The following is a 23,459-nucleotide window of genomic DNA, read 5'->3' as shown; positions in this document are numbered from 1 at the left end:
CTGCATGGAATACAAAAGAAATGTAGTGTGAACGACAACAAAACTAAAAGATAAGGCAATTCGAATTTTTTTCCCCTAAGTATTTAAAAACAAGCTTACAAATTTCGAGCTTGCGATACTAACACAGGCAGAATTTCCATGTGTGAGTACAAAATAAAACAATAAAGAAACGATGAAATCAAAACCTAACAAGAATTTAAGCTTACTTTACATTACACAACGAGAGAAAGCGAGTGGAAACCATCAAATTCTCTTTCCAAGAAAAAAAGTTAATCACGATCTCACTTTCTGGCTTTGTCTTCCCGGGTGTCTTTTATCAATTCTTTGACCTCGCCGACCGTGCTGTTGTGAACGATACATGACCACAGTCAGAAATACCTCTACCAGCCTTCATCTAGGTGTGAGCAAAAGCCGATAGGCAAAAAACACCACATATTTACGAACGACAATCACATGAAACCAAAATAGCCGACTTCAATCTTCGAGGTGATCGACAAACTCGCACCCAGGCTCTCGATTTATCGGGCGAAAATGTACGCCTTTCTAGTCCCCCCTCGGCAAAGAACCTTCCTGAAGACGACTGAACACTCTTGGATAAAAACAATACTTAGCAGGGGAGGTAGGAGAAAATTGTTTAATCCAGGTTTAATGAGTAAATTAATTAGAATCGAGTGAGTGAGTGAGTGAGTGAGTGAGTGAGTGAGTGAGTGAGTGAGTGGGTGAGTGAGTGAGCGCCATCCGACTGCCTCCTAAGCTCATGGATGTTATGTAACAAAAACGACAGGATTAATTTGCGCTTTTGCCATACTCAGTATGATTGAAAAATTCGCACTAGTACAGTACCTCTTTTTTACGGTAATTAATGGCACCCGCCGGGCGTTCATCCTAAGTGGAAAAGATTTTGGTGGGCTGGTTAACAAAGGGGTTTTCTTTTCCATCCCCCTAAAAAAGCAAACGTCAATCTAGCAAAAGCAAACAAAACCCTTCATCAATTACTATTTTCGTTTAAAATCCAACGACAAAGAAGCCGTCAACTGGCGCGAAATGACTGACACAGAATTAAGTTTTTATTGTATGCATATTTCTGCGATTGCTTTGATCGCATAGCGACACTATTCATCGACGTTAAATTCACTGTCTAAATGACTTTGTAATCGAAGTTTCGCAGACGTCCGAGATTTAAGTCTGCAGAGGTCCAGAGTTCACTCGAAAGCTATAAGCCCTGGTAAACATATTTTTTATTATTATTGTTTTACGGTAATGTTCAAAGTTTTATATTATTTTATATTTTTTATATTATTTTATATGTTCTCTCGTCAAGTAAAAGAATGAAGAAAATAACATAAAAATACATTTTACATAGATAAAATCCAAGATGATATTAGAGAGACGCCGATAAAGGACAGGAGCTTTTCTCGTCAGAGAAACGACGATAAGCTGGTGAGAGTTTCTTTAAGGGTTTAATTTAAGCAATGACGACGGCGACGCCAATGACGACGTCTAGTAAAAAATGGACTTATCTGTTAGCTCACGTTCTCCATATCCTCAGAACTAGTTCATTTCACGTTGTTGTTTTCCAGAGGAAGGCTTCGAAATGTGCAAGAAAGTTCTGAAGATTTGGAGAAATTTGAAATTTGAAATTTGAAATTTTTTCTCGTCGGCGTCGCCGTCTTTGTTTATTTAAACTCCCTCATTAATATTGTTTTGAATGCCCGTAACAAAATGTAAGCAAAATATTGATCACGTTACTCGTTGACGGTCGACAAAATAACATGAAACAGTTTTGAATTAAGGGAGATTAGTTAGCGACAACTGCGGCGAAGGCAGTGACTAGAACCAGGCGGTGTTGGACGCGACTCGCAAAGCATGCCAGGAGAAATTCTCCCTGGAGCTCATTTTCATCTGATCGCTGAACGGCAAACATCTCCACGCGCTGGTAGTGATGTGGAAATATGACTTATAGGAGGTTCGCTAGCTTCCGATGCTGAAAGAAATCTGGAATGACATCCATATCAAATGTTCCGCAGGCCAAGTAAGCTGTAGATGACTTCTGCTCGATTTACAAAGCCACCATTTTCAGTGCTGAACAGATGATTTTAGGAATCGAAGCTTCGCGGTTCGTCGAATCTCTACGGTTGAAAGATAAATTATTTCCGTTTCTGACCTCTTCGAATTCGATCTTAACTTGCCGGAATTGAACCTACCTTCGGCACTTTCCTTCTTAGATATCTCGACTTGTGTATGAAGTGTATGAGTGTATCGCTGGCAAACAACATGGTTGTTGACAGATATCATGTTTTCGTTCAACGATAAGAGAGCGGAGAAGTAAAACCTACGAAGAAAAAGGGTTGAATAATTCGAAATCAAAGCAATGTTTTGTCCTTGAAAACTTGTGTAAAGCTTGATTAATCGAGTTTCGCGCGCTGTATTTCCTTGTTAATCAAAAGGAATCATAAACAGCTTGCTATAAATGAGCTATGGCTCTTTCAAAATAACAAAAATAATTTGCAATAAATGGAATTAAGAAAGCAGAGGTTTGATGGGTGAAGTAAGGTATGTTTTGCTTCAATGTAAGTGGTAAAAAATAATTGTGTTGGTCCCCTGTACCAGGTCACACTTCCAGTAAATTCTTGTTCAACTTACAAATCCAAGATGAAATATGTACTGTGTGGATCTATTTAAATTTGTAGTCAATGTGATAAACACGATTTTGCTCTTGCTCTACTTCCTTGAATGTGTTGAAAGGAAAAGGTCTACAAATGACTTTGCCTCGGACATTGCCACTGGCAATATCAATGTTCAAACTGATGAGAGTTTGAGATTTCTCTTCACCTAGTGCTTAGGTGTTGGATGTAACTTGTATTTGCTCCAAGTGACCATTCCTTAGTTCTCAGTGCATGTGAGGCCATGTAAAAGGGAAATCGGGCTCAATGAAAAGAAGGCTTGGTTGAGTTACATGAAATGAATGCTTTGGACAAATAATATACCTCGTGCTATTTAAAGTGGTTGCAACTAAAATTGCAGATGGGAGATGTGAAAAAAAAAGACTTACATGTACTTGCAAATAATAATTCAATTCCAAAGTATACTTTTTTAAAAACTGAATATTTGCAAAATACTGACAAGCACAACAAAAAACCGGCAACATAGCACAAAAGCCATATTCTGGACACAGCGGCCAACACTACGTTCACTTCTAAATTAGTAAATAAAACTAGAAGATTGTGAATGATAGGCACAGTGAATTAACAATGAATGAATAGCTCATGGTCCTGACATGCCTTCACTGCATGTCCTCATATCACACCTCTGCTGAAGTTTAAGGTTCAAATTTTGTAACTTGTGTAAACTAAAGGGAGCTCTTTACCCAGAACAGTACTATGTAGGTCATTTGAAATATCTGTCAGTTTAAAATTTTGCAAGTCCTGTGGTCAACAACACAATGATCATGTACTGATATTAACATTTCCACAGCACTTCCTCGTGTCAACTCGTAATGACTGTGACCAACTGAATTCAGAATAATCTAGCATGTAGCTGTATCTTAGATCATCTATAGTGAGATGTGTTTACTGAGATAACTAAATTGTAACAACACTTCAGAATAAAAGCGGATGCACTATATTGAACACTCACAGTAGCTCTTAAAAACTTGGGATTGCCATGCAGCTTTCTAAGTAGTCACTCGCATTATGTCATTATGTGTTCTTTGGTCTATTCCATTCTAAATTTGATATCCTAAACAGCAGCATGCTGTAGCTTTCCCTGTTTGATCACTACAGTGTAAGGGAATAAATGTAGTTCTTGGGAAATCATGATGGCAAAGTTAATTCCAAGCCCATAGTCTTATAAAATACCAGTTGGTAATTCAGCATTTGGGTTGACAATTATGCGAAACTATACATATGAAACACCTATTATTTATTGATTTAAGCATATGTATAGTCTCCCACTACTACCAACATTCAAAGGAAAACAAGCATAAAGAAGTGGAAGATCAAAATAATCAGCCATAGATGACTGAACAATAACATCCGATCCAAGAGTAGTAAATTTCTGTTCGAGATAACAATTCAAGACAGGCAGTGTCGCAGTGATCATGATAGTGAAAATTCACTGAAAATGAGATGATATCTTTAATGGACTAGTATCCAAAGCAGGATCCAGAAATCTTGAACATCGGCCAAACAAACGGATGACATACGCACTACAAAAAAAAAATAATAACAAGAAAACATTAAGATATAAAGGGAACAAGCCGAACCACAAAATTATACTCTTAAAAAAAGGGTAGAATTCACGCAATCACTCCCGCGAAATACCGCGAACATCTGACAAATCAAGGAAAATGCCCCAACTTCAAGTCCGATTTTGACCGTTAAGACGACGGGGCCCGCCTGGGCCCGCCAGACTTTTCTTAAAGTTCAGCTCTCGAACTAAAGTTTCACGCAAAAATAATTCAAAATACTGATCCCTATTACCCCCGTAAACGACCAAAAGAATATCCATGTCAAGCGCGTGTGGTAAACAAACGTTTTCAACATAGCATGATTTCCATTGACTAGTTCTGATGCAAAAATTGCTTACCTGCACTTGAGACTCGGTAAATAATTGGTCTAAATATTACACTAGCAGCTCCTAGAAAAGATTCGTTTGATTCCCACGATGAGTGCAGAAATCGGTCGAGAAACGACAACCTACTCTCCATTCGCAACGAAAAATGTGTCCGCCATTGCTCCGGCTGAGACGACATATGATTGGTCGAATACTGTCACGTGAACCGTGTCCAACACCGCCTGGACTAGAAGCGTGCACATTTGCACTTGTCTTGTATATCTTGTTGTCTATCTTAGAGAATTTTGGATCGAGAAGTCCGGATTTGAATTCTCAAATCTAGGTATCGGATTTCTCACTAAAACACCAGAAACAAATTTTGACAAAAATCCTTATTCGAAGTCAGATTTTGATTGACAAATCCAACCTAGGGTTGTATCGATATGTAAATTTTGAGGGCTTTTTCGTTCGGAAAATCCGCCGGATAAAGGATTTGCAAAACTGTTCTCGAGAGCAGTAGTCTCTTATCCTCCAGTTGAGGGTGCGCATTTTATAGCAATACCTAAATAGTAGACCGTGCTTCCGATTGGGAAAGCCAGATTTCGGAATTTTCAATACAAAGCGGTTGATTTGCAGCCGAACATATCTACACACCAATGTGTGCATAATTGGAGGAAAACACACCGTGCTTACAGGGACAGTTTTGCAAATTCTATTCCAGATTTTGAAAAAAAGAAGCAAACAGCAAATAATTGAAATTCAAGTCTTTAATTGAAGAAGCTTGAAGAAAGATTTTGGGGCTTCAAAGTCTGGCTTTTAATTTCTTTATTATTGGGTATTCCAAAATCCGGAATCAATATCCTTTTCGGAATCCTTATTACTCATTAAAGAGCACATCATCCCCTCCAAATAAACAACATTTAATTATCAAATTCTATTTGGAGTTAATTTTATTCAGGTTCTTTATCAGCTGTGTTTTACAGGTTCTTAATCATTACTGAGCAAGTTTCATTTCAAGGAAGGCAGTACGAAAGGATGAAATTCCGCCTGAAATCTTCGAAATCTCTACTTCTACGCTTTGGGATTATGATTCTCGTACTACTTGCTGCTGGAAGATATCTTTGGAACGGTCCGGGTGCGGGCCCATCGTTTCCAGAGTACTCAACTTCAAATCAATCCTCACCAGGTAACTTTCCCATAAATTCAATGCCTGAAAGTTATTAGTATGAGCCTATTGACTAACTGGGTGGACGGGGAAGGGAAATTTTTAAGTCTAGACATACCGAGCGCGGACGGAGCTCAGTCTAATCTGCGATCATCAGGCGCTCAATCACAGGTTTGACCAAGCGCAGCGAGTTTCTTTCATCCAACCGAGAGTCACCATTCGGTCCAACCCAACTCAGTGATTTCTTTTTCTGTTTTTTCTTATAGGACCTTGCTAAGCTTGATTTCCTCAGAAATCATGAAACGTTTTTATCGAATGGTCTGAATTGCATGCGCTAAAGAGATTTTTGACATGTGCGGTACTGGAGGGCTTTTTGCAGAGAAGCTCATGTCAACCTCACTAAGTCTTAACAAATTAACAAATTAGTTTCTCGGTAGGATTAAGTGAGAAGAGTCACGGTCGTACAGTGATATAGCAAAGTACGGTAGTTTATCATGGTAAGAAAATACAGAACATGCTTCCCATTTTGTGACTGAATAAAACCAACATCTGAATCTGCCATAATAAGTGACTGAAATACATCATGACAACGACTTCTCCAGTTGGGACTAATTTGATCATGCGACAGAAACCGGAGATAAGCAGCGGTCTGACGAGCCCATGCAGACCTCACTTTACCTGATCACAAAAAATTTATAAACCCATAGAGTTATCCTTTTCAAAAGGAACGGCAATATTTGTGATAGTAACTGCCAAGCACTTGTTTGACTTTTTTTACTCCATTGTTGCTGCTGATGATATTGTCGTTGTTTCTCGGCCACTAGCATTATTCTGTATATTGCATAGTCTTTCAGGACTCTCACTGTATACCTGGTAGCCTTCCTGACAGCTTAACCAAACTTTACGAGCTCTACGATGATGTCGAAACGTTTGTTATGTTTATTGGATACCCAAGAAGTTCACACAGTCTGGTAGGATCAATTTTAGACGCACATCCAGAAATCATCATTCCCCATGAGTATCACATCGTTGAACAGTGGAGCATCTACCAAGACGACGCCCTAAGAAACTCCGGCATGCAAAAATACGTTCTCTTTTATAATTTGCACTCACTTTCCACATGGCAGGCCTCTTTCGGGAGTAGAGCTAGAAAACCTGTTTTTCTTGACGATGGAATCTATTCTTACAATGTTCCTGGAGCGTGGCAAGGAAGTGTTAATGGTAAACTGAAGGTCAGTGTAGGTGGTTGTTAAACCATTTGAGTAATAGGTGCGCAGATCTCAGGCTAGTTCTAGGTTCATTGTGAGCGAATGATACTAAATGATAAGATAAAAAGCGTTTATGAAAAATGATAGATAGGTGGTCTGCAGCTGACGTTGTTAGATATGGACCATGCTCTCTGTGACCAATTTGGATTGTTATGACGGGTGCTAGTGCATCGGTGATAACTCTCAGCATTTATCAGGTTACGGTGACGGTTCTCCCATATTTTTATATATGTGAAAAGAACAACCGTACACGTAGAGTGCCTTACCCACAAACACAGGGTGCGAACCCGGACCGCACAAATCACATTCCAGCAGGCTAACTACTAAGACACCGCGTCTCACACACTTTTTTTGTTTAAGCATCTACATCAAATCCGTCCTCTATATAAAAACCCGATCTCTGCCTCTTTTGGCAGGTCATCGGAGACAAGAAAGGAGGTGGAACAACCATGGAGCTGACTGAAAAACCTGAAAAGTTTGCGATTCTTGAAGAACTCAACGAGACTCTTGACATCCCTTTAAAGTTTCTTCATGTCATTAGAAATCCTTTCGACGTCATCTCGACTTGGGTTTTGAGGCTCTTTAACGTAAGACGCCAAGTAAATGATGGAAAAACTCAGGTACTTATACAATACACTGAAACTGCTTTCGACGCTTGAAATAAGAACTGACAAACGGCCCAATATTGTTTTCGTCTCATAAATAATTTATTTAGTTCATAAAACTTATTGCTTAGTGAAAGCGAAAGTGATAGCGCGTCATTAACTGACAACAATGTTTTAACAACAGGTAATACTTCGTAGGTACCTATCTATTTACGCAATCCTTGAATTGTTGATTTCCGAGTGCCTATAGCTAGTTTTTGGGTAGGGACGTCACGGAAGACATATCAGGGTCTACAAATATACTTCACTGACACATCTCTCTTGATTATCAGCGACTACAGTAAAACTCCGCATATAATAACCTAGAATTTCCGAGGTCAGAGTGAACAGGTTCTTATATTTTAGGGTAATTTTTCACAATTCAGGCTGATTAGGTTCTTAATAGGTTCTTGTTTTTTAGAGGTTGTATGTATTTTCTTTTATTCCACATGGACAAAACTGAGTGGTCGCTAACTGCATGGCTCAGGAGATAAAACAATCAAGGTCCAAGGAAAACCTCAATACATTTCCATATCTTATTTTACAAGATATTTAGATTTTAAATTGTCTATATTGCACTGTAGCTTTATGGCAAACATATTTCTAGTGAAAATCCAACAAACAGTAAATCAGAGGAAACATATACACAAGAACTTTTTGTCAGAAATTGCTCACACGATTTTAAAAAGCCAGATTTAGACCATCAACATTGGAGTGATTCGTTTTTATAAGAACCTATTTTTTTTTTTTTGCCAGGCCGAACAGAGTCTTATATTTTTGGGTATTTAAGAGCAGCTTCGCCTAAATATCAACTAGACTTGGAAATAGCGAAAAAATCGAATTTCTTCAAACTCGCCCAGAATGAAGCCCTACGGGCACTAGTTACAAAAATATTGTTTTAAGTTCGATAAATCAAAAATTATTTTTTTTACGCAATTTTTTCGTTCGATGCCCCAAATCGGCCAAAATCGATCGAAAATGAGCGGCATATTCAGAGGCTCGTAAACTCAAAAGTAAAAATCTTCATAACAAACTGATTGCACGTTGTATTTGTACTTCCTTTCTTGTATATTTAGAGCTAAACAGATCGCGATTTGATTAGAACCAAAATATTTCATGATTTTTCTAAATTAACGACCCAAGACAGCTAAACGAGAGGTCTACATTTAGCCTATTTTCAAATGCTAAAAAGGCGTTCTGGTACACGGCTTTTCCCAAAACGACTTCTTTGGTCTGAAAGAGCATTGTTTCTTCTTCAAATTAGTGAAATAAAATTTTTGGGTAAATAAAATCGCGAGCGCTGAGATAGCGAACTAAATGCAGCACTTCTTCCTGAAAACGTGACCTTTGACCCAAGCGTAACGAAACCGAATACTGCAAGAAAACCCGGAAGAAAAGCAAACGCTTCGTTATTTTGAAACATTTTCAAGTGATATCTCTCCGAAACCATTATTGCAAGAAACTATTTCCAGATATGAACTCTTACAGGGTCAAAGAAGGAGCTAAAGGGCGCATTTTGACACAATAACTTTGTTTGCTGAGAATTGAAGTCAATGACCGTTAACGAATTCCAGTGAAATTTGCGAACTTGAACTATGTTACCCGATACTTACCTGAATATTTATACTGATTTATAGAAGAGTCGTCTTCTTGGATTAACCTTCAAAAGAAGCTGGATCCACATTTGGAAACAAATGTTTAATGTTCCGTGACCTGCCCGCTGCTATAAATTCCATGCACATGCCGACCGCATGTTTGTCGTAAAACGAACTGAACTCCACTGACAGTTTCCATAGGCAACCCCAAAATAAACAATGCCGCAAAATGTAAAGTGAAATTGGCTGTCTTCGGGAACAGTTAGAAGCTAGAGTCAAGATCCATTACCTTTAAAAAGTGCTTGATTTTATTTGTTTGTGTCGACTTTGTTCACGCAGTATTTCTTACTGTCACGTTCGAATACCGTAAATCGGTCACGCGAAAATACTGCAGACCGTGCAGACTTGTTTGAGCCTTTAATTTTGACTCTTTTTTTTGGCGCTAGTTACAAAATGGTGTTCAATATATCTGAAAGTTTGTCATTTATCAACAGGCAGCACAAGCGCAGTATGTGACTTTTGATTCAATAGACAAACGCGTAAAAGACTTTGTATGGGAAACTTACTCAGTCTGCACGGTCTGCAGTGTTTTGGCGTGACTGATACACAGTATTCGAACGTGACAGTAACTACTGAGTGAACGAAGTAAAATCAAGCACTTTTTAAAGGCAATGGAACGTGACTCTAGCTTCTAACTGTTCCCGAAGACAGCCAATTTCACTTTACATTTTGCGGGATTGTGTATTTTGGGGTTGCCTATGGAAACTGTCAGTGGAGTTCAGTTAGTTTTACGACAAACATGCGGTCGGCGTGTGCATGGAATTTATAGCAGCGGGCAGGTCACGGAACATTAACCATTTCTTCTTTTAGAGGTTTCCAAAGCTGGATCGAGCATCTTTTGAAGGCTAATCCAAGAAGACGATTCTGCTATAAATATAAATATTCAGGTAAGTATCGGGTAACATAGTTCAAGTTCGCAAATTTCACTGGAATTCGTTAACGGTCATTGACTTCAATTCTCAGCAAACAAAGTTATTGTGTCAAAATGCGCCCTTTAGCTCCTTCTTTGACCCTGTAAGATTTCATATCTGGAAATAGTTTCTTGCAATAATGGTTTCGGCGAGAAATCACTTGAAAATGTTTCAAAATAACGAAGCGTTTGCTTTTCTTCCGGGTTTTCTTGCAGTAATCGGTTTCCGTTACGCTTTGGTCAAAGGTCACGTTTTCAGGAAGAAGTGCTGCATTTAGTTCGCTATCTCAGCGCTCGCGATTTTATTTACCCAAAAATTTTATTTCACTAATTTGAAGAAGAAACAATGCTCTTTCAGACCAAAGAAGTCGTTTTGGGAAAAGCCGTGTACCAGAACGCCTTTTTAGCATTTGAAAATAGGCTAAATGTAGACCTCTCGTTTAGCTGTCTTGGGTCGTTAATTTAGAAAAATCATGAAATATTTTGGTTCTAATCAAATCGCGATCTGTTTAGCTCTAAATATACAAGAAAGGAAGTACAAATACAACGTGCAATCAGTTTGTTATGAAGATTTTTACTTTTGAGTTTACGAGCCTCTGAATATGCCGCTCATTTTCGATCGATTTTGGCCGATTTGGGGCATCGAACGAAAAAATTGCGTAAAAAAAATAATTTTTGATTTATCGAACTTAAAACAATATTTTTGTAACTAGTGCCCGTAGGGCTTCATTCTGGGCGAGTTTGAAGAAATTCGATTTTTTCGCTATTTCCAAGTCTAGTTGATATTTAGGCGAAGCTGCTCTTAAATGCTAAATTTCAGCAGTGAGATTCAGTTTCAATAACGAAATCCTGAAGTCAGTTAAAATCTTTGGAGAATTTGAAACCATATTTGCAAAGCTGATACTTCTAGGTTTCTGATACAGTCCACGAGTGGTAGATATTTAAAAACTTGTAGTCCAAAAATTTATACCGTTGCGAACTAATATAATGGTTCACGAGTGGTATTTTTTTAAATACTTGTAGTCCAAAAATTTTTACCCTTTTGAACTAATATAGTGGTCCACGAGTGGTATTTTTTTAAATACTAGTAGTCCAAAAATTTATACCGTTTTCCACTGACGAATAATTTTTACTTGTGTTCTTATCAATTTTCAGATAGACAAACCCGCAGCATTAGATAATGCCATAAAGTCCTTCTTTGAGCTTATCGAGACCAACGAAAGAATAAAACAGCTTTATGGCGATCAAGCAGTGTTGGACATTTTAAGCCATGAACTGATATTAAAACCGAGAGAAACAATGAAGACAATATGTTTATTTTTACGAGTCAAATGTAATGAGGATTACCTTCATCAAGCAGAAAACATCCTTTTTGGCAAACCATCGATAACAAGAACAACAGTGGTGTGGACTGAGGAACAAAAGCAAAGAGTTTACAATGAAATGAAGAAATACTCTTTCCTGCAATCGTTCAATTTTGATGAAACTTACTGATAACATCGTGCACGGATATCGCAAACCGGTGAATTTTCTATGCAGTTTACTGTTCCATGGCCGAGGATTACTTGGACACGAAATATTCGAAAATATACACTAATTGATGCTGCGGTCATAATGATGATTTACGTTCTTTCAAAACTCGGCCACATTACCTTACGTGGTTCACAAGTTGCGCTCTTGCTTATTTACTTTTTTGTAATAACGTCCAATTTTGGGACGGACGCTAAGCGTTATTTTCTTTAGTATAAAATCCTTTTGTTCTTAATAGCCTCTTAATTTGACTGAAGATCAATGTTATCTCAATGCGCAGTGGAGCAATAGTGACAACGGATTCTATAGAGGATGATACTGAGGGTATCCCAGGTGTGGGGAGGTCCTAGTTGCCTTGTTTTCATCACAAATGTGCTAATGTTCCCTGCCACCAAGTTGAAATTGACCCTGCTACCGTGGTCACCAACTAACCCTAACCCTATACCCTCGATAAAACCGCAAAAAGCTCCAAACTTAAAATCTAACTTATCATTTTCCTAAAGATTTAAATGTTAAGAATGTTAAGAGTAACATTTTTAATAATAATAACATTAATAACAATTACGAATGTGCAAAGCCGTTGTGGCAATAATTTAACCCTCAGTGTTAAATTCCAAAAGTGACTACGACAAAAAGAAGTTAGTAAATCGAAATGAAACAGCGAAGCGCAAAAAAATTTAATTTTTCAGTCGGATTGATTGAGTCTATGACAATTCACTGTGCATCTGAAAACTGTCATTTCATTAGCAGAACCATATAAATCGACGTGACAGGGTAACGGACTGGTAGTGGCCCATGAAAAGAAGTGAAATGGTTTATTGTCGCTCTTAAACAGGTCTACGGTTATGGTGTCAGCTGTACTCTAATAAGAAGACTCCTTTCATTATTTTAAGTGAACAAGGATCAATACTAGCAATCAGTAATTCTACAGACATTTAAGTCAGGAACGAGCTTTTACAAGGCAGGTTGTATTCAATACAATAGATACGCTTAAGTAACAATATACAATGAAATGGATATAAACTCGATCTGATATTGATGCATAAATTGGCTTTTTCACAATCTTTCCCATTGTTGATACTTTTCGTTGGCATTCCTGTGCGATTTGGTCAAAACGCATAGATATAATGTATCTATTCGACAAACGTTTTAAACTACTAGTTTAATTCAGTGAGTAAAGCTGGAAACATCGTCAAAGGTAAAAGATTGAAGGAAAGAGTACTTTGCCCCCTCGGTAGTAATCAAATCTCTGTCTTCTTTCCTCCACGCAACAAGATTTCGACTTCTTATGGAATGACCATTCAATAGCCTTTCAACTTTATTAAGGTAGCTATCATAACACGTGACGTCTAGAAATATGCAGATCTTCCTTAGCGTTTCCCTTGAGTTAAAAATAAGTTGGTCGCTAGAGATGTCCAAGACTGCATTGCCGTATAACTTTCTTATTCGTTCGTTGGTCTCCGCAACGGTAAAGAAGTTTTGTACGGCATTGCGAACTGCTCCGGTGTCGTTTATCTGAAAACGAAATAAGAATCAATATTCGTTAGTTGAAAATAGTCTTTGAAATCATCAAGACAGATATGCATAGCAGCTACAAAGGTCCAAAGGTCTTTTAACCCATGTTCAAAGGTAGAACAACTGATATTGACCTTTACTCGCATGTAGAGATCCTCTGTGAAGGCTGCTATTCTCAGACAAATGCTTCATATGGCTACCATGTCTGTTTACGACCGATCAAACCAACAAGGCTGTCACATGCTAAGCATTGAGTCTGTACATTTTATTTCACCTATGAGGAAAACCACTATCTATACTTAACATAGATTATCACTCGTTTCTTCGTCCGCTCCAGAACCCAGGTATTACATTAACCTTTCATAACTTTTTGCCTTACCTTTTTCTGGGGGTCAAACGGGTAACTAATTACACTGGAAGCAATGACATCGTATGGATTTGAAATAACGTGAATAAACTTGACTGGAACACCAACTACATTCTGGATGTCTTCAAGTACTTTAAAGGTTCCTGATTTTTCCATCAGTTTCTTAGATGTTTCCCATCCGCTTCCATCTCCGAAAACCTGTCAATCCACGTGAAATGCAACATTTCAGTTGCTTTTCAAAGAAGCAAGTAATTATGAAACAAACCTATTCATGGTCACATTATGTAGTTCTAAGATTAAGTAATCATTTACGATAGGCCACGTTCGATATATCCGATATTCTAACATGGCGCCGAGGTTTTCGAGATAAAATTGTAAAATTTACAAGTTTCTTTTGTCCCTAAACTCCCAGAAGAGACTTGGATGGAAAGAAAACACCACCAAATATAGGCGTTTGTCTTGAAAGCCTCGGAGCCGTCTTAGAATATTGATATATCGAACGTAGTCTATTGGGGACGATGCCAGTTGTAATAACATATTCACGCTTAGGTAACATAATACACTAAAATGGCTATAACCTCGATCTGATTCTGAGGTATTAAATGGCTTTTTCCACAATATTCCCGCTCTTTTGTGGCGACTAGCTTACCTTTTTAAATAAACAAAACATCAGAAATAACCAAAACGTTTATGGTCAGGTAAACTGATTTTAACTTGTATCTTAAAGAGTGCTACTAGGGTTAAAACGTTCGTCACAACACGTTGATTTTTGGTCGTGTTATTGTTGTTGTTGTTGTTCTTGTAGGTTAGTCATCAATCAATAAGGCAGCCAATTATTCACTCATAGCAGTTGGTCAAAACTACCCCGTTCTGTGAAAATGGGGAATTCTTTCGTTGTTCCCTTCAAGTTTTTTTCCTCGTGGAGGTTTTTCAATAGTTGCTCAGTCTTGCAAACTCATCTCAGCTGGAAAAATCATGCATCAACCAAGTTTGGTTATCTAACTTGAAAAGTAAGTAAATCGAGAGGCAAAATTGCTTAACCTTTAATTTTCCACTGATTGTTCCCTGCCATGCATCAGGAACAAAGTTATAGTGTATACCATTGCTTTTAGAAGTCCATAACCAGAATTGGCTCGGTTTATTGGCTTTGTTTCTGAAGACTGCTTGAAAAGTAGAAAGATAATGCATATCGAAAAACAACATATGCTTTTGCTGGCCAGAGTCTTGCAGGCTTTTGTGCTGGAACATTTTCCAGTTCCCAATAACATCGTATTCTTGAGGAATAAGAATTTCGGGATGTGCGTCCAATATTGCTCCTGTAAGACTTTCTATGGTATGGGGATATCCAATGAACATGACGAACGTTTTGACGTCATCGTACATTCGGTATAGTCTTTTAAGGCTCTCTGGTACACGTTCAGGATTACAGGAACTCGTGTGGACTGTAAAAATTAAATAATAAAGTAACAGATATCAAGCTAAATCAACTTTCAAACGTTTTACTCTTCCAGGTTAAAGCCGTCCGAGTAATGTAGATCTCGTAAGTTTTGTTACTGTATTGAAAATCCAGTTTCCTACGAGAAAATAGCCTTGCAAAGCTCTTTTTTCTCAATTCTTAAAAGAAATCCTGACTTAATATCATAAAATGTAGGTGTACTTTGCGAATGGGTTAATTGTAGTGCAATCTCTTGATAAAATGTACTCCATTCTTTCGTGGAAGGTGAATTCTTCCAAAGGATATTTCTTCTTGCTATTACTACCAAGATGGCGATTCCAAAGCAAGCAACGAGGGGTTTGAAAGAACACAAGCGAATTCCCGTCATGTTGTCGCAATAGGAATATTCTGTTAAGTGAAATGAAAAGAGAGGAGATTAGAAAAAAATGACAACAAAAGAACCGATACGAATAATAAATCTATAAATCATTTCTGTTTACCATTTGCACAAACCAGCCGCGTAAAAGCTAAAACAACCATGTTTTAGTAGTGCCCATATTCGAAGATAAGACGAAAAAAATGTCTGGGTGCTTGAAAATATGAAATTTCCATCGTGCATGATACATCTAAGGTATTACCGAGTTTTGCTATCGATTAAGGCTGCATGTTGTGTCACAATACCCCTGGTCACATGGCCTGAGAATTATACATGCCATCGCAATTTAATCTGGGTCAGGCCAAGCGATAAAACACTAATGAATATCATCTACCACAACGTAAATCTTGTAAGGCTGTTATAACAAACTGTTAAGTTGGCGATTGAAGAAAAAAAACAAGCCGGGGCTAGGTTAGCCTGCGTTGCAGCCGGACGTGTCATAAAATCCCCGTTTTAGACTCTGCGGCGCAGGCTAGGGTTGGGTACATATCTGAACAAGCTGGGTATATATCTGAACCAAACAAAATCATAAATTATTCCTCTCGCATTCTTATTATTTTCATTTCTCTTCGGTTTACTACACCCACTGAATAAACAATGTCCCTTTTCCTTGAGCATAAAATGTTCCGAGTAGCGAATAGTTTTCAGGAAAAGTCACCTAAACATTTTTTTCCAAAATATGTGACCTTTAACGACCAATCGTACGGGACTAAATTTTAACGCTTACATTATAAACGAGAATATTCAAATGTAGAGTCTTTTGAAAAGGCACATAAATTACGTTGTTTACCGAACAAATCGTTGCCAACAACTGGACACATGGACTGAGGCAGACTTTTGAGAAGAATAACACCTCTGCTAAAACAATTGACCACTGAACGTAACTAATCGAGAAAGCGAAATTGTACATAGACTGTTTGAAAACGAAATATTAAATTAGAAAATTGAAAGACTCGGTGAATTTCGCTTAATGATCCAGAAACATCACGTCCGTGAAATAGATTAAGGTAAATATGTGGACAGCTTGCGTATGCAGAACGCAAGCTGAACCACACTCCACTTTTCTCACAAACGCAAGCCGGCCATACAATTTCTCTAGTCTATTTAACGGACCTAAATTCATTCAAATTTAAGCCCGCTGAACGCAGATGAAATAATCTGACAGATCCATCTTATGTTCTTTGTTCTCAGTGGACACGCGAATTATTTAACTTTCTGTAAGAATATTTAAGTGTACAAGACGAAACTCAGACACGAATAAACCAACGAAACCACCTTGCCTTTGAACGCTTGGACGTAATGTTCGTGAACACTCTTTGCAAAATGATCTAAAGGAAATAGTTTATCATAATTTTAACCCCAATGCAAAGAAACCCGAAATAACTGAGGAACAAATCTTGTGAAGCTGTGCACTATCCGGTAACAAGAAATAAACACGATAGGAATATTACACGCAGAACTACACTTTAACGACCAAAGCGGTTGCAAAGTAATGAAAAAATGTACTTACCACTTTCTCCGACGAGAAAATTGAAAGACCGAAATATGGAAGCTTTCGGCGATACTTAATGAGCCAGAGTTATCAATTTTTACACGATAAGAAACCACGTTTCTAGGATACTGTAAATAGCGTTGAAGCATGCATTCAGTCAAATAAGCTCTCATTGTGCTTCTCTTTTACAAAGGACAATGCTAAGAAAAAACTGTGGCTTGTTTTACTTCCGCCTTCCACAAACCAAAATCGGCCTATTTTAATTTAACGTAGGATCTAGTAAAATTTGATACTTTGTTTAAGAAATTTATGGTATAAATCGCGTTTAAAGTGATAAACACATTTGCCAAGTCACTCCAAACGCGGTCTATGTGGTTCTTGGTTCAATTTCAAATAAAGCCTTTGAGCCATGGCTTAGTGGTCAACATGGTCGAACATGAGCTTGAATAGAACAAACATTTTGGAATAAAAACGTTCTCTGGTTAAAAATATATTAAAAACATAAGCTTTCGGCTATCAGTCTATAGCCTTTAACGAATGAAAAATGTGGCGCGCAAGCGAAAATATATACGAATGGGGTGCGAAGAATTGAGAATAAAAACAAGCGTGAAAAAAGCTAGAAGATAAAAATGTAAATGAGGCCTGATTACAATAAAATCGAGTATTGCCTAGGCAACGGTTTTGAGTTGTTTTCCGCGTCGACGGTTTTTGCTGTGTGCCAAGATTCTAGTGTTTTTCGAACGCGGTAATTGCCTTTGTCAATGACACAAGCATTGTCGAAATCAATGGAGTGATTGTTTTGCCACGCATGGTTGGCAACATTAGAGCCATTTGAATAGTTCTTCAAGTTTCGTTGATGTTCCTTTTTTCGGGTTTGGAAGCATCTTCCGGTTTCTCCTATGTAATTCCAAGGGCAGTCTTTACATGGAATTTTGTAAACAACATTACATTGAAAATCGGAGGGTTGTCTGAACTTTGGTGACGGGAATTCTTGTTGAAGGGTTTTAAGTGGTTTGTTGACAGCTCGGATATCATTTTTGCGGAGTAATCTTGTGAGGGGCTCGGTTAGGCCGCTGATGTAACTTGAAAACAACGGCCAAATTGCCTTCTTAGACACCTTGGTTTCCAGAAGAAATGGAGTTGCCTTTATTTATATATTTCGGAAGCTAACCCATACTAACCGTTATTTGGATTTCTCTTCCCATCATGCAAAAGAACACAAAATCAGCACGGCCTCGACCTTCTTGTTCCGGGCATCCAACCTCCCTAGCAACTTTGAAGGAAAAACACGTGAAACCAATCATGTTAGGGCCGCTTTAGAAGCTAATGGTTACCCACCGGCTGTTATTTCTAACATTCTCAATAAGAAGCCACCCCCATCTACAGTTCCTCCACCAGAAGAACTGGTTTCTATGTTCTTAAAATGGGCTGATCCATCTAATATGTACCAGGGTTTTGCATGTCTCCCTTACATCAGCGGCCTAACCGAGCCCCTCACAAGATTACTCCGCAAAAATGATATCCGAGCTGTCAACAAACCACTTAAAACCCTTCAACAAGAATTCCCGTCACCAAAGTTCAGACAACCCTCCGATTTTCAATGTAATGTTGTTTACAAAATTCCATGTAAAGACTGCCCTTGGAATTACATAGGAGAAACCGGAAGATGCTTCCAAACCCGAAAAAAGGAACATCAACGAAACTTGAAGAACTATTCAAATGGCTCTAATGTTGCCAACCATGCGTGGCAAAACAATCACTCCATTGATTTCGACAATGCTTGTGTCATTGACAAAGGCAATTACCGCGTTCGAAAAACACTAGAATCTTGGCACACAGCAAAAACCGTCGACGCGGAAAACAACTCAAAACCGTTGCCTAGGCAATACTCGATTTTATTGTAATCAGGCCTCATTTACATTTTTATCTTCTAGCTTTTTTCACGCTTGTTTTTATTCTCAATTCTTCGCACCCCATTCGTATATATTTTCGCTTGCGCGCCACATTTTTCATTCGTTAAAGGCTATAGACTGATAGCCGAAAGCTTATGTTTTTAATATATTTTTAACCAGAGAACGTTTTTATTCCAATATGTCTTATCCTGGTTACAGTTCTATTTTTACTAGAACAAACATTGTTTTTTTTTTTTGCAGGAATCCTTTTGGTAACAAAGCTGAGACTGAAATTAAAAGTTAAGAATTTAAATTTTGAAAACACCGTAAGAATACACCGGAGAGCGTTTCTTAGAAAGTTGATCTCTTTGGAAGAAGAGCATAGACTTTGTTACAGTCAAACCAAGTGAAGCGTACCCCTCAAGATTACATACATTAATGAATTAATTATTTGAAAATTGAACTCGCTAGTCATTTCTAAAATCAATATTAAATTGAATTTTTTGAACATTAAACCCATTAGCTGTATTCTTGGAACGGCTAGTGGGTTCAATTTTCCAATAATCAATTTATTATTGCATTCTTGAAAGGACTAGCGGCTTCAATATTCAAATAATCAATTCATTAATGTAATCTTAAGGGGTACGCTTCACTTGGATGGATTGTAAAATAGAAAACTTGAGTCTATAACGCCCAATGGCCAAATGCTTTTAGGGACATAATTCAACCTAAGCTATGAGCGTGTCTTATTGCCTGCAGAATATCTTCTGTTTTGTGCAATTGACAAGTTTGTGGTAACGACCGCATTGACTCATTGAGATGCCAGAAAGACTATAAACAATAGGCTCGCCTCCTGTCATGTTCGACGTTTTACCCCGACTTACTGATTTCCTCATGATCAGTCATAAACCAGTTTTACTTCATTTAAAACTATTCTGCTCTCCTTCGTTACTCATTCGAAGCATGAAATCAACACGCCGACACGAAAAATCTGTTCCTTTTCCTTACTTATCAGATTGCAGATAAATCTTAGGCTAGAAAATTAAGAATTAGGCTCGATTCTCAAGCGGAATTTCGGTGAGCCGCAGTTCAAAATCCCTACCCAGCTCGAAATAGACTCCGCCTCAGTCAGCACGTGATCATATCCTTAACAACAGTGATTATAGGCAATTGGTTTACTGCTAAGGGTAGACCTCGTATTCTGAGGCCATGATGCGAGTTAAAGCAGGTTCTTTGAGGATGTTAAATAAAATACACACGTATATCGAGTATCGATCAATGTGCCACTGAACCAGTGGGCCTTTTATTTACGAAAGAAGTGTTCTTGTCATCAATGACGATTACAAAACGAATGAAGAACAATAACTTTACTCTTAACAATTAGAATCTATATACAAACAACAGTAAGGAGCTCTTCTTTATAAAAATGTAGGACATATCTCATCCAAGAGAATAAATGTTGCTGATATCATGGGGGTTTGAATTGTCGCGTTAAAGAGTTCAACCTATAAATAAAACAACATGGAGGTTACCCAGAGATATATTTCTATAAACGATTTAATGTACTGCTGCTAAACTTCTAAACTTCTGAAAGTCAATCAGCATTCCCTTGATAGAAAATACGGAGCAACGACGATCACGACCCCGAGGCTAACGCCAAGTGATTTTACTCACAAATATCGCATTATATCTAAATTTTTTCAGTGGGTATACAGGCTTCAGAGTTAGCTCCAGCTAAATGTGTGAAGAAAGCGTTCAAATTTAAAACGAAATTGCAAAAAAGTGCTTTCGTTGTCCACATTCGTTTGCCGTCGTGGTTTGTTTAAGCTCCCTAATTAGTGAATTGAACTGATTATTCCCCACTTCACCGAGATTCACAGATATTTTTTATTATGTTTGGTGCTTTAATCCCCTTTGGAATACGGGGGTGGTCAAATTGTCACTTTTTGCTTCGGAGGTTGTCAGATCCGTTTCCACTTATAATGCTGGATCTTATGAGAAAATTCAAAGCTTTTGATTCTTGCATGATTGTCGCTGAATTAACAAGACAACACCATTGTACAGGAAAGATACTGATATACTTGTCATCGAAGCATCTACCTGAAAGAATACCTTTAATCTCCCAACTTAATTTTTAACTTTAAAAGAAATAAATGGGCATGGTGAAAAATATTTTTCTTTTGATGGGAAAAAAGTCTTTCTTGGACACTGTGTTAGGTGGTGAGAATTTACTAAATGTAAGCGCATTTTATAACGTACCTCTCTCGGAGAATGTCATTTTGCCATTTACGGTCATTTGCCACTTGCTAAAAGATAAAAAGATAAAAAGATAGTAGTGGTTGAAAAAATGCAATATCAAATGGACAATCATATCACGCTTACATGGAATTTGATCCAAAGGAATATTGTTTTTCCATACGTGAAAACCATTTGCCAATTATTATACTTACCAAATACACATCAGCCTGTAGTCTCACTTTGTTTAGCTAAATTTAAAAAAGATTCAACATAAATATGAGCAATTTATAACAAGTATCAAAATAATGGAAATTTAGGATCAATAAAGGACTCGTCATTACTATTCTACCCTTGAAATTGAAATACTCCTGTAGCTTCATGATACAAGTGATAATCCCTGATTTCTGATAAACATTACAGTTTTAAAGAATTGCAAGGGCTTAACTGAGGCCCTGTTACGTTAGGGGGGGGGGGTGCTCATGTCCCTTGTCTGAAATTCGCCACCAGCCATGTCGGCATTTCGCAAGATTCCTATGTCGCCTGTCGGAATTTCGTCTCAGAGGAGTTGTGTCAGGAAATTTGACCTTCTTCGATTAAAACGAAGCTACATGTATAACACATCGTAACACCTTTGTTTATTAAAAAAAAAACCGACACAGTGCTCTCAAGTCTCACGCATTGAGCATGAGGCTCACGCACGCGAATTCAACCTTGCGCTGTCACGCTGAAACGATTATTTCTCACGCATTGAAGGTTCCTTGCTGTTTTAGTCAAGTACATATATAATTAAGTATCTCTTTGGATATAATTTACTCCTTGTATGCTTTGCACTTGCTTCGACCACTTTTTAGCAGTAGGAATTCTTATGCAGAACCAGCATTTCTCCAGTCAGTGGATTTAATGGTTACTTTATGGTTACTTTTAAAGCATCATATTTCGACTCAGAATGAAGGAAAAGACTTCTTAGCAACTTCAATTTTTCAAAATCTTCCAAGGGGCTGGGGGCATGCTTCCTAAGGGCTTGGGCATGCTTTCGAGCGCTGAAGTTGCTAACCTCCTAGGGGATGTGGGGGCATGCTCCCCCAGGAACTTTTGAAATTTAGAGGCTCGGAATTGCTATTTTCAGCCATTTTCCAGTCAGTATTTGTACCTAATGTACAATCGAACCTATGACTATTTTTACCATGTTATGTTTAACAACCGTTCTTTAACTCAACATCTCAACGGCCTCAATGAGATAATCTCTCCTATCTATATTCTTCCTTTGAATTTGGCGTAACCCTTATCTTCTGCTGAAGACGAGAAGACCTTGGCAGCTTTCCCCTGTCTCTCTTTTCCTTCCATAATGCCATTTGTTGATAATACAACTTCATATTCTTTCACTGGTGACCCACTCATAAAAATATGAAGCAGACGGTCGAAGATCTCTTTCCTTTTTCCTTAAGCGTGTTTTTACGCGTTTTAGGGCTCACTCAGCTGAGAGTGAGAAAAAATACTCAGCAATGACGGACTCGATTTATTGGACGTGGCCGTTTTAGCATATATAAGAAAGCCTGGGTTTCACGACCCGTCGACACCGCGCGTGAGAGAGGAAAACACATTTAAAACTCTGGAAATGCGTCTTCACTTCGACTCAGACGTTTAAAACAATCGATGTATTCTCAGTTCCAAAATTCGTTGTCGGTCTATCTTGCCATTGGTGTCGCTTTCTCTATTTCGCTGGAGTATTCCGTCGTTCTTCGCTAATTCATAGCTCTCATGTCGCCTTTTCAAGGCCATGTCGCTTGTCGGAATTTACCCCTAACAGGTTCTCTTAACTAAGAACTACTGAAAATAATTTCATGATTTCAGTTGTTATCGAAAGTACTTAGCGTCAATGCACTCACTTGAATTCTCCTGAACTTGTCCTGATTTTCATACTCGGACATCAAGTCTTGATACATCTTACTGAAGCGTCAGAAAAAATAAAAAAAATTGTTGTTGTCGAAGGTTTAACGCACCCCTCCCAAGGGTGATCCATACATGGTTATATTATTTTCTGAAAGGAATTGATGACGAAAACCTTTTTCTGGATGTTTTTTTCATACCAAATGACCTCAGACAATTTCGGTTTTGAAAATTTTTTGAAATTTAATATACATCCAGAGAAAGACAGAAACATTTAAAGAACAGCGTCAAATTCACAAGAACTGTTTCTTACCGTAATCCCTTACACTCCTTGCAGTCCTTTTCTCTAGCTTTCAATAACTGCATATCAAAACGAGTATCATTTATAACTTCCATTTAAGTGAAAGACCACTTTAAAATTTAAAACCGTATTAATCTGAAACGATTTCCTAACTCTCCTGACGACAATCA

General features: G+C 37.9%; 2 protein-coding genes across 2 annotated transcripts; one reads left to right on the top strand and one right to left on the bottom strand.

The window, feature by feature from the left end:
* Positions 1-1,131: 1,131 nt before the first annotated feature.
* Positions 1,132-11,690, top strand: LOC145499808 (uncharacterized). The gene is made up of 6 exons (XM_081479329.1): positions 1,132-1,225; positions 1,364-1,440; positions 5,513-5,740; positions 6,566-6,951; positions 7,404-7,607; positions 11,352-11,690. The coding sequence occupies exons 3-6, from the start codon at positions 5,590-5,592 to the stop codon at positions 11,688-11,690; spliced, it is 1,080 nt and encodes a 359-aa protein (XP_081335455.1). The 5' UTR covers positions 1,132-1,225; positions 1,364-1,440; positions 5,513-5,589.
* Positions 11,691-12,873: 1,183 nt separating this feature from the next.
* LOC145499807 (uncharacterized) lies at positions 12,874-15,433 on the bottom strand. The gene is made up of 4 exons (XM_081479328.1): positions 15,266-15,433; positions 14,650-15,050; positions 13,621-13,806; positions 12,874-13,241 (listed from the first exon to the last, which is right to left on the bottom strand). The coding sequence occupies exons 1-4, from the start codon at positions 15,429-15,431 to the stop codon at positions 12,894-12,896; spliced, it is 1,101 nt and encodes a 366-aa protein (XP_081335454.1). The 5' UTR covers positions 15,432-15,433; the 3' UTR covers positions 12,874-12,893.
* Positions 15,434-23,459: the final 8,026 nt, after the last annotated feature.

Source organism: Orbicella franksi, chromosome 10, assembly GCF_964199315.1.
Source record: "Orbicella franksi chromosome 10, jaOrbFran1.1, whole genome shotgun sequence".
NCBI lineage: Eukaryota > Metazoa > Cnidaria > Anthozoa > Scleractinia > Merulinidae > Orbicella > Orbicella franksi.
This window is presented reverse-complemented; position numbering and strand designations above follow the sequence as displayed.

Bases quoted from the DNA above. Each gene is read 5' to 3' on its own strand.
- LOC145499808 (XM_081479329.1), top strand. From the start codon at position 5,590: ATGAAATTCCGCCTGAAATCTTCGAAATCTCTACTTCTACGCTTTGGG. The intron at 5,741-6,565 runs GTAACTTTCCCA...TATATTGCATAG, and splicing joins TTCAAATCAATCCTCACCAG to TCTTTCAGGACTCTCACTGT. The intron at 6,952-7,403 runs GTCAGTGTAGGT...CTCTTTTGGCAG, and splicing joins GTGTTAATGGTAAACTGAAG to GTCATCGGAGACAAGAAAGG.
- LOC145499807 (XM_081479328.1), bottom strand. From the start codon at position 15,431: ATGACGGGAATTCGCTTGTGTTCTTTCAAACCCCTCGTTGCTTGCTTT. The intron at 13,807-14,649 runs GTTAAGCAATTT...GTGGATTGACAG, and splicing joins CAATCAGTGGAAAATTAAAG to GTTTTCGGAGATGGAAGCGG. The intron at 13,242-13,620 runs GTAAGGCAAAAA...TTTCGTTTTCAG, and splicing joins CGTTTGACCCCCAGAAAAAG to ATAAACGACACCGGAGCAGT.